Below are 11,737 nucleotides of genomic sequence, written 5' to 3'. Positions count from 1 at the left end.
GCAAGCATTAAATGCTCTTTATGAATTGTCAAAGAAAGAGGCAAGGAGCAACACTGACATAAACTAAATTCATGTATTCTTCTTCATAGCCGAAATGGAGTCATTGGCATTCATGAATTGTCCAAAAGCAAGGAACAAATTCTGACCTGCAAGCTTGGCAATAAATGCATGCATGGGTTAGAAAGTTTGACTTGATCAACAAAGCCAATTAAAGACATACAATTTAGCATTTAAGCATGCGTGAAGAAATCTTAATCTTGCATTAAATGTTGCATGGAGCCAAATTTATTGACTTCTTAAGTCTTGCATTATTTTTAATGTGCTGGAACTATTGACTCATTATATATATATATATATATATATATATTTATATTGTTACTAAATTTTCATGCACCATAAGGAATTAAAATTTTCTGCAATAGCATTCTCATATGCAAAATTTGGGTGATTTGGAGTACCTTTTTCAATGGAGACATTTAGGCATAATGGGTAAGTTTCCTTATGTGTACCAAATGACAAAGTTTGGGTACAATTAAGCTTCAAATATTTTCTGCAAAGTGGTCCTTAATTTTTTTGCCTAATTGTTCCAAGTCCTAACTCATAAAAATTTTCTATAATGGCACGTTTATTTGCCTTCCACATCATTTAATTGTCCTCTTTTATTTTGCAGGTTAAGTACTCATTTATTGTGATAAGCTTGGACTTTTTTTAGAAAGGTGATTGCTTGGCTTGAGCATAGTAGGTAATTTTTGCTTAAAACTTTGTACTTGAAATGTTAATAATTGTGTTGGGGTGGATTGTTGAGTTTAAACAAGCGGGTGGCTTGCATGGTGCTATAAGTTGGTTTACATTCATATTGGAAGTGTTTACTTCTTTTTGAAAATTTGGATGTTGTTGAGTTATGTTTGTTGATTACTTTTTGGACTTTAATACTTGTAAGCATTCTATATTTGTGATTATGATAATTGCGTTGGGGTGGATTGTTGAGTTGGAGCAAGCAGGTGGCTTGCATGGTGCTATAAGGTGGTTTACATTCATATTGGAAGTGTTTACTATTTTTTGAAAATTTGGATGGATATTTTTTGAGTTATATTTGTTGATTACTTTTTGGACTTTAATACTTGTAAGTATTCTATATTTGTGATTACTACAATTGTATTGGGAGGATTGTTGTGTTGGAGCAAGCAAGTGGCTTGCACGGTGTTATAAGGCGGTTTATATTCATATTGGGAGTGTTTACTAAATTTGGAAATTTGGATGGATATGGTTGAGTTATGGTTGTTGATTACTTTCTAGACTTCAATACTTGTAAGCATTCTATATTGTTATGTTGACAATTGTTTTGTGGTGGATTGTTTAGTTGGAGCAAGCGAGTGGCTTGCATTGATAATTGTTTTGTGATAGATTGTAGTTTGATTTATCATTTCTTTCACATGTCGAACATGCAAATTAAATGGCAATTATCAAGAGATATTGATTAGTTACCAAATGTATTAATAAATTACTTATAAATTTTGACTCCTTATGCCTACACTTAGGACCTTGGTGTGACTTGCAAGTCATTTTCTCAAATTTGAAAATTTTGCTTTGTTTTCTTAGAAGCATAGGTTTGTTTTGTTAGAGTAATTAAAATATGAACTAATGGTTGGTTTATTCTTTCATGATATTGTACTATAGGTATTTATTGTGTAAATTTGTTCTATAGCTATGGACAAGAGTTGGATGGACATTAGAGATAGGACATCTGTGGAATATAGAACTGGAGTTGCACAATTCTTGGATTTTGCATCTCAACATGCACAACGAGATGGTACAATTGTTTGTCCATGTCGAAAATGTGCACATTCAACAATGTTGGCTATAGATGTTGTACGAATTCATATAGTATCACATTGGATTTGTAGGGGTTATCGACGTTGGACTTTTCATGGGGAATCATCATCTAGAAAGACTTCTGTTAGAACTCCTAGTACTTCTGTCCAAGAAAACTCAAATGAAAATAGTAATATTTGTGAAATGTTGCATCACATGTTCCCTATGCATGATATGGTACCCGAACCAATGGAAGAAGATATGGCATCAGATCTTGTGGTAGGAGGCCCTGGTGTGGAACAACCTACACAAGGTCCTAACGAAGAGTCACTCCAATTTCTGAAATTGCTCAAAGATGTTAAATAACCTTGTTATGAAGGTTGTACAAAGTTTAGCAAATTGTCAGTCATTATGTATTTATACCACTTGAAGTGTTTACTTGTTGGAGTAACAAATCAGTCACCTTCTTGCTTCAATTTTTTGCAAGAGCTACTACCTTCAAGTGCGAAGTTTCCAAAAGACTATTATGAGGCAAAAAAATTTATTAAGGATCTAGGTTTGAGTTATGAGAAGATTGATGCTTGCCCCAATGATTGTATGTTGTTTTGGAAGGAAAATTCCAACCTTGAAGCTTGCTCAAATTGTAACCATTCAAGGTGGCCAAGCAACGAGGCCAAAGTTCCAAAAAATACGAATGCTCCTTCCAAGAAGGTAAAGAAGAAAGCTGCAAAGATCTTAAGGTGGTTCCCTTTGAAGCCAAGGTTGAAACGATTGTTTATGTCTCCTGAAGTAGCTCCCCACATGAAATGGCATGCTGATGGTCGTATAAATGACGGGTTAATGAGGCATCCTGCTGACTCTGAAGCTTGGAAGTCATTTGACTCAAAGTATGTAGAATTCTCATCTGAGCCTTGTAATGTTAGACTTGGATTAGCAGCTAATGGATTCAACCCGTTCTCCAATATGAGTACTGCTCATAGTACTTGGCCTGTCATGTTGGTCCCATACAATCTTCCTCCTTGGATGTGTATGAAAAGGGTTTATTTCATGTTATCACTATTGATTCCTGGTCCAACCTCTCCTGGGAACGATATAGATGTGTACTTACAACCCTTAGTACAAGAGCTCAAGGAATTATAGGATGTTGGAGTAGAAACGTTTGATGTGTCTTCCAATAGCTCATTTCAAATGCATGTAGCGTTGTTGTGGACTATAAATGATTTTCCAGCATATGGTGATATTTCAGGTTGGAGTACCAAAGGTGCTCTTGCATGTCCTTCGTGTAACTATGATCCCTAATCTCGTTGGTTAAAACATGGAAGAAAATTCAGCTATATTGGACATAGGCGATTCTTGGATAGTGATCATGAATTTCATAATCATGATAAGGAGTTTGATGGGCATAAAGATTCCAGTCAAGCTCCTGTTGTAGTTTCAGGAAGTGAAATCATTGCACAAACAGAAGCTGTGGTTGATGTTGTTTTTGGGAAGAAAAAAGTTAATTTGATGAATAAGAGAAAAAGAGGGGAGGAAGCCTTGTGTATATGGAAGAAGAGAAGTATACTTTTTAGCTTGCCTTATTGGGAGAACCACATGTTGCGTCACAATCTTGATGTGATGCATATAGAAAAAAATGTGGTTGACAATGTAATTGGCACAGTGTTGAACATGGATGGAAAGACGAAGGATAACTTAAAGGCACGCCTTGACTTAGAAGAAATGGGTATAAGAAGTGAACTTTATCTTGAGGAGCTTGGTAGTGATAAGACATATAAGCCACGTGCTTGCTTTGAAATGACTACTAGTGAAAAAGATAGTTTTTTGCAAGATTTGAAGAGTGTAAGTGTGCCGGATGGCTATGCTTCAAATGTATCCCGCTGTGCTAAACTTAAAGAACGCAAGATTTCTGGGATGAAGAGCCATGATAGTCATATCTTGATGCAACAACTTTTTCCAATAGCTATACGTGGATCTTTGCCGGATGAAGTGAGCAAATATTTGATTGAGTTATCTTGTTTCTTTAGGGAAATATGTTCCAAAGTATTGAGTTTGGAAGATCTTGAGAGTCTTCAGAAGAGAATTGCAGTGACGTTGTGCGAATTGGAAAGGATATTCCCTCCTTCTTTCTTTACAGTTATGGTACATCTACTCATTCATTTGACTAACGAAGCCAAGATTGCTGGCCCAGTTTATTATCGTTGGATGTATCCCGTAGAGCGGTAAGAAATATATAGTAAGTCTGTCCATTTGCTTTCATTTAAATTCAATGTTTCATTGTTGATCTTCTTTATTCACATAGGTACTTGTCACGATTGAAGTCCTATGTTCGAAATAAGGCTTGTCCAGAAGGTTGTATTGCAGAAGGGTACTTGGCAGAGGAGTGCTTAACATTTTGTTCACAATATTTCAAAAATGTCGAAACTATCGTCATTCAACCCATAAGGAATGTTGAAGAATCTACAGGTGCAGTGTTGAGCATCAACTTAGATTCAAAAGCATGGACCCAAGCACATCGTTATGTGCTATTCAGTTGTGATGAAATTACCCCATTTCGCATGTAAGTAATTAAGACATCATCCGATACCACTTAATGTCATAACATAACTCAAGTTTATGATACTAACACATATTTTTCTACATAGTGTGCACAGAGATCATTTAAAGAAACTTCACCCAAATGTAGCTAATGATGTTATTGAAAAGCAACATATAGAGAGATTTTGTCACTGGTTTAAGTACCATGTAAGTGTATGACATATAAAAGTATTTTTTGCTGTAACTTTCTTGAGATTATACTTTTAATAGAACACATCGTTTATATTAGGTGTTGTCAATGGATGTTGATGAGAGGGAGAAACTTCCTGAAAGGGTTATATGGCTTGCTCGATATCCAGATAATGAAGTTAAACGGTTCAAGCGTTATGTTCTAAATAGATTGAAGTTTCGCACCAAAGATTCTGAGGCAAATAGGAAAACTCAAAACAGTGGAGTTAGTGTCGCCACTGAAGGTGGCGTTACTTACTATGGTGTCTTAACTGACATTATTGAGTTAAAATATTCTGAGAAATTACAATATGTATTATTTAAATGTGAATGGGTTGATGTAGATAGTGGAAGGGGATATAAGACAGACAAGTTTGGTTTCCCTCTTGTCAATTTTACAAGATTGATACAAAGGCTGGTCGATTTATTGATGAGCCGTATGTCTTAGCTTCTCAAGCTTCACAAGTCTTTTATGTGGAAGATTCAAGACATAAAGATTGGATGGTTGTTGTTAAAACAAAAGCTAGGGATGTTTTTGATGTTGGAACTGCTGCTTCATCTGATGATGATGTAGATAACTTTTGTGAGAATGTTCCTTATAATATAACCATTGATAATACACATGATGTAAATGAAAACCTTGCATGGACTCGTAGAGATGTAGAAGGGACTATTTATGAAACACCGTTATTTGTTGAGCATGAATTGGTTGAAGATGACAATATAGATCATGAAGAGTTCATTGATGATGTGTATGAGTCCAATGATGAGTCTACTGATGATGAGAATGAAGATGGTGAAGAGCTCAATGATGGGTCAAATGATGAGTCGACTGATGATGAGAGTTAATATGTCATTCATCTTTCATGTGTATTTCTATTTGCTTTGCTTTGCTTGTGAAGAGTTTTAAAGTCATCTTGTGTAATCTTATTTGCATGTTTATGAAACTAAGTGGTTATGAAGTTATTGTGTACTATAGAACAAGTTTATTTGTAATCCTTTTTAGATGGTTGTTGCTTGTTTCTTAAGAGGTTAAAGATTTAGTCCATTTGTGTGAATGAGGATATTGATAGAGTTGATATGGTTTGTTTACTATATTTAAGATTATGTGTAATCCTATTTGCATGTTTATGAAACTATGTGGTTTTGAATATGTTGTGCACTATATTTAAGTGTATGTTTAATTCTACTTCCATGGTTTTTGCTTAAGTTTGTAGAGATACAAGACTTAGTCCATTTGTGTGAATGAGGATATAGATAGACTTGATATGTTTTGTTTATTACAATATAAGATTATGTATAATATTATTTGTATGTTTATGAAACTAAGAATTTGTTGTGTAAATGAAGATATGGATAGAAATGGACATAAATCTTCTTTGTTTATTTTAGTTCTTAAAGGTATAAACAAAAATGAGAGATTTAGTTATACATGACGTTTTGGTAAGGTCGTCACAACAAGCCTCTAATGAAAATGTGGATCATGAGTTACAACAAGAAATTGGCCAATCATCCACAGTTGATCCATCAAATGCACCAAATCCAGGTATTTTATATATTTCTAAGATCATGTTTGTGATTATGGTTAATATTGTTTGACAAATATCTCATATTGCACGATAATGGCTTTTATTGTTTTATTCTCATTACAGTTGTGCCACTACCAATACATCCTACTCGTGGTCCTAACAAGTACTCATTCATTTGGAATCTCCCTGAAAATCACAAGATTGAGTTACCATTAACTAGTTCAAATCAACCACTTAAGAAGGCAGGGAGGCACTTCACAGGTTGGTTGGGTACAATTGCACAAAAACCCCATTTGTGCCCAATTAAGTATACGAATTGGACAAGAATGCCAGATGAATTTAAGGAAGAAATATGGGATACTGTTTAGGTATTCAGGAAGTTATAGACTATATGTGTATTATTCTATCTTGTATTGAGTTTTACACAAGTGTTTAGCTTGATATGGATTTTGCTAACTAAGCTATTGCATGTAGTCAAAATGGATTTTTCTTGAAGAACCTGCTAGGTTGGAGGCAATTAAGAATATGACATTGTCCACAATTGTGAAATGTTGGAGGAACCACAAGTCATCTTTGAAGAAGTATTTCCTAAGAAGAGGAAATAGAGCACAAGCACCACCAGATGTAATTCTTGAAGATTATGAAGACCTTGTTCAACATTGGAATTTACCAAAAACGAGGGTATTATTCTATATTGATATGCTTTAATTGTTCTACATCATCATCAAAACAAGAACATTCATATGGATATCCTTATTTTACATTGAATATCTACCATGAAAAATATATTCAAATAATACTTTGTTTAAATATGTAAATTTTTTGAACGTAGGATCTTGCTTTGGTAAACAAGAATAGTCGTTCCAAGCAAAAAAATGTACATGCTGGTGGTTCAAAAAACTTTGCTTCGTACGCAGAAGAAATGGTAATGACTCAATAATTATCTTCTAAATGACTTATTAGATTGTTCTTAAGTTTGTATGAGACCATTATTCCTAATTAAATAAATGTAATGAACATAATTTAGGTAACAACGCTTGGGCATCCTGTAGAGCGTGTAGAGGTATATGTAAAACTCCATCTTTGTAAAGATGGTACTCTTGTTAACACTGAAGCAGAAAGCAACATTGTAAGTAATATCATGATTTGCTAAGTGTAATATTGAATCTATTAACATTGTTAATTTCTAATGTGTTATTGTGTTCAACCTTTGAATATTAGGAAAAAATCAACGAACTGTTGAGTGAGTCCTCAACACGTGTGCAGTCATCCGACCTTACTGGAAGTATTGCATGGGCACCAGATGATGTATATGCTAAAGTGTTTGGTAATGAGCGCAATGGTCGTGTTTGAGGTGTGGGATTTGGCCCAACCCCAAGTATGCATCCTGCCAAGAGCACTCCTACAATTGCTCAAGTAAGAAGCCAAGAAAGGGATGCTAAAGTGATTCAATTGGAGAACAAAGTGAATCGTTATGAAAACTTGGAGGAGCGAATGACTCAATTGATGCAACTAGTGCAAAATCAGCAAAATCATTCTTCAGAAGCTAGTCAGGTATTAAATTTTAATGTTTTAAGAATGTATTTGTTTTTTAAATTTTTTAAGTACAGCAACTATTATTTTGTTAATCGAAATGATTTCTTTATGAACTTATTAGATACTTTAATTTGTATTCAGGGTGGTTTTGGTTTAGATCATCAATCTCCAACCCCTTACAGATCACAGGCTTCATCCCATCAAGAAACTAGCATATAGTGGTACCTGCAGTGTTTTAAGGACTCCATGGGCTATTACATAGTTGTTTTGAACAACCACAATTATTTTGGAACTATTGTATTTTGTTTATAATATAGCCATTGTTTGGGTGGTTGTATTTTTTTGGTATAAGTAGACAAGTGCTTTGTTACAACCACATTTATTTTGGAAATATTGTACTTTGTTTAATATTGTCATAGTTTAGGTGGTTGTCTTCTTTTTGTAAATAGACAAGTATTTTGTTCTATTCAAGATGATATATGTATTAGTATTAAACATATAAATATATATATATATATATATATTGAATCTATGGTTAATGTGTTATTGTGGAATATTGATGATCAATAGGTGTATTTGATCTATTACAAGCTTGTGTTAGTTATTGTTGAATTTTAAGCTGGTTTATATTGCATTAAAAAATAAAATAAAATAAAAAGCAAGTTTTTGTGACGTTTTAAAAAAGTCGCTAAAAAGATGTCACTAAAAAAATGCTTTTGCGACGTTTTTGAAACGTCGCTATAGGTGCGGTTATTTGCGACGTTTTAAAAATGTCACTAAATGTATTTTCTTGCATTATATATGAAAATGTAATATTATTTAGTGACATTTTATAAAACATCACTAAAATTTTTTGAACGCCACTAAAGAATAACATATGGCGACGTTTTTTGAAACATTGCAATAGATCTATAACGACTGCTCTATTGCGACGTTTTTGTACGTCGCAAAAAAAACGTCACTATATACTATAGTGACATTTTTTAGGTTTTTAGTGACATTTTTAAAACGTCGCCTAAACCCAGATTTCTTGTAGTGTGATGATTTTTGTTTTTGTGGTGGGTTGTTATATTGGAGCAAGCGGGTGGCTTGCATGGAGTTATAAGGTAGTTTAAATTCATATTATTGGGAGTGTTTTTATAGCTTTCACTACAAGAAATCTAGGTTTAGGCGACGTTTTAAAAACGTCACTAAAACCCAAAAAAGTCACTATAGACACAAATGGTCTATAGAGACTTTTATTTTTTTTTTTTTTACGACGTTCAACACTGTGCCAATTACATTGTCAACCACATTTTTTTCTATATGCATCACGTCAAGATTGTGACACAACATATGGTTCTCCCAATAAGGCAAGCTAAAAAATATACTTCTCTTCTTCCATATACACAAGGCTTCCTCCCCTCTTTTTCTCTTATTCGTCAAATTAACTTTTTTCTTCCCAAAAACAACATCAACCACAGCTTCTGTTTGCGCAATGATTTTACTTCCTGACACTACAACAGGAGCCTGGCTGAAATCTTTACGCCCATCAAACTCTTTATCATGATTAAGAAATTCATAATCACTATCCAAGAATCGCCTATGTCCAATATAGCTGAATTTTCTTCCATATTTTAGCCAACGAGATTGAGGATCGTAGATACAAGAAGGACATGCAAGAGCTCCTTTGGTACTCCAACTTGAAATATCAACATATGATGGAAAATTATTTATGGTCCACAACAATGTTGCATGCATTTGAAATGAGCTATTGGAAGACATATCAAACGTTTCTACTCCAACATCCCATAATTCGTTGAGTTCTTGTACTAAGAGTTGTAAGTACACATCTATATCGTTCCTAGGAGAGGTTGGACCAGGAATCAATAGTGATAATGTGAAATAAGCCCTTTTTATACATATCCAAGGAGAAAGATTGTATTGGACCAACATGACAGGCCAAGTGCTATAAGTAGTACTCATATTGGAGAACGGGTTGAATCCATCAGCTGCTAATCCAAGTCTAACATTACGAGGCTCAAATGAGAATTCGACATATTTAAAGTCAAATGACTTCCAAGCTTCAGAGTTAGCAGGATGCCTCATTAACCCGTCACTTGTATGACCATCAACATGCCATTTCATGTGGGGAGCTACTTCGAGAGACATAAACAATTGTTTCAACCTTGGCTTCAAAGGGAACCACCTAAAGATCTTTGCAGCTTTCTTCTTTACCTTCTTGGAAGGAGCATTCGTATTTTTTGGAACTCCGGCCTCGTTGCTTACCCACCTTGAAAGGTTACAATTTGAGCAAGCTTCGAGGTTGGAATTTTCCTTCCAAAACAACATACAATCATTAGGACAAGCATCAATCTTTTCATAACTCAAACCCAGATCCCTAATAATTTTTTTTGCTTCATAATAGTCTTTTGGCAACTTCGCACTTGAAGGTAGTAGCTCTTGCAAAAATGGAAGCAAGAAAGTGACTGATTTGTTACTCCAACCAAGTAGACACTTGAAGTGGTACAAATACACAATGACTGACAATTTGCTAAACTTTGTACAACCTTCATAGCAAGGTTCCTCAACATCTTTGAGCAATTTGAGAAATTGGAGTGACTCTTCGTTAGGACCTTGTGTAGGTTGTTCCACACTAAGGCCTCTTACCACAGGATCTGATGCCATATCTTCTTCCATTGGTTTGGGCACCATATCATGCATAGGGAACATGTGATGCAACTTTTCACACATATTACTATTTTCATTTGAGTTTTCTTGGACAGAAGTACTAGGAGTTCTAATAGAAGTCTTTCTAGATGATGATTCCCTGTGAAAAATCCAATGTCGATAACCCCTACAAATCCCATGTGATACTAGATGAATTCATACAACATCTATTGCCAGCATTGTTGAATGTGCACATTTTCGACATGGACAAACAATCGTACCATCTCATTGTTTATGTTGAGATGCAAAATTCAAGAATTGTGCAACTCCATTTCTATATTCCACATATGTCCTATCTCTAATGTCCATCCAACTCTTGTCCATAGCTATAGAACAAAACAACTAAACAATCCACCACAAAACAATTATCAATATAACAATATAGAATGCTTACAAGTATTGAAGTCTAAAAAGTAATCAACAACCATAGCTCAACAACATCCAAATGTTCAAAAAATAATAAACACTCCTAATATGAATGTAAACCGCCTCATAACACCATGCAAGCCACCCGCTTGCTTCAATTCCCAATACAATTATCATAATCACAAATATAAAATGCTTACAAGTATTGAAGTCCAAAAATTAATCAACAAATATAACTCAAAAATATCCATGCAAATTTTTCTAATTTAATAGTTCCAAAATAGAAACTATTTTAACTCTAGTAGCTTTAATTTTAAAAGTTAAAAGTGTTTTTTGACAATAAAAAGAAAGAAAAGAAAAGGAAAATGTTCCCCACCTCAAATCCCTTGTTTTTCGATGATTAGACTACAAGTTTTTTGTTGACTAGATTTTTCTACTCTACTAAATATTAGAAAATGTAAAAAATGATTTTTTTCGAAAATATTTTTTGTTGAATCAAATAGTGTTCATCGTGACTAAACTTGCCATCAACTAGAAGTCTAGGATCCCTTTTGGTTATGTTTTCATCAAGCTTTCACTTTTTCCACATGCATGGAAAACACCTAGTGTATAAATAATTAATAGGAGACACTTTGCTGTAGATATTGGAAAAAAAAAAAGAAAAAAAAAAAAGCATCCTAGCTATTGATAAGGATCCATCCCCTGCCACTGCTAGAAGGTATAATATTGAAAAACAAATATGTACACTCTAAAGAAATACTTACAATGATTCAGCCCTTGATCCTCAAGTCCTTTTGCACAAGAAGCCAAATCTGAATAAAAGCTTTCTCTACTAATTTCCAACCAAAATAGAAAAACAGCAAAAATTAGCACAAAACTCCACGACCCATTAAAGAAAAACCAAATCAAAGCAAACCCATAAGCTAAAAACAAATACTTACACTCAAAAGAAACTTGAACAACAAAAAGATTCCAACCAAAACTAAAAAATAGCAAAAATTAGCACAAAAACTCCATGACCC

At 34.1% G+C, this 11,737-nt stretch overlaps 1 protein-coding gene and 1 long non-coding RNA gene across 2 annotated transcripts; one reads left to right on the top strand and one right to left on the bottom strand.

The window, feature by feature from the left end:
- Nucleotides 1-668: 668 nt before the first annotated feature.
- On the top strand, nucleotides 669-7,397 carry LOC115967921. Its single transcript, XR_004086591.1, has 4 exons — nucleotides 669-738; nucleotides 6,937-7,029; nucleotides 7,132-7,233; nucleotides 7,326-7,397. It is a non-coding gene; the product is annotated as an uncharacterized LOC115967921 (long non-coding RNA).
- A 1,452-nt stretch (nucleotides 7,398-8,849) lies between these two features.
- On the bottom strand, nucleotides 8,850-10,319 carry LOC115966455. The gene has a single exon (XM_031085688.1). The coding sequence runs from the start codon at nucleotides 10,317-10,319 to the stop codon at nucleotides 8,850-8,852; it is 1,470 nt and encodes a 489-aa protein (XP_030941548.1).
- Nucleotides 10,320-11,737: the final 1,418 nt, after the last annotated feature.

This window comes from Quercus lobata, chromosome 11 (assembly GCF_001633185.2).
Source record: "Quercus lobata isolate SW786 chromosome 11, ValleyOak3.0 Primary Assembly, whole genome shotgun sequence".
Classification (NCBI taxonomy): Eukaryota; Viridiplantae; Streptophyta; class Magnoliopsida; order Fagales; family Fagaceae; genus Quercus; species Quercus lobata.
Note: the sequence above shows the minus strand (reverse complement) of the source record. Positions and strands in the feature narration are given on the sequence as shown.

Excerpts from the sequence above, each read along its gene's own strand:
- LOC115966455 (XM_031085688.1), bottom strand. The coding sequence starts at position 10,319 with ATGGAAGAAGATATGGCATCAGATCCTGTGGTAAGAGGCCTTAGTGTG.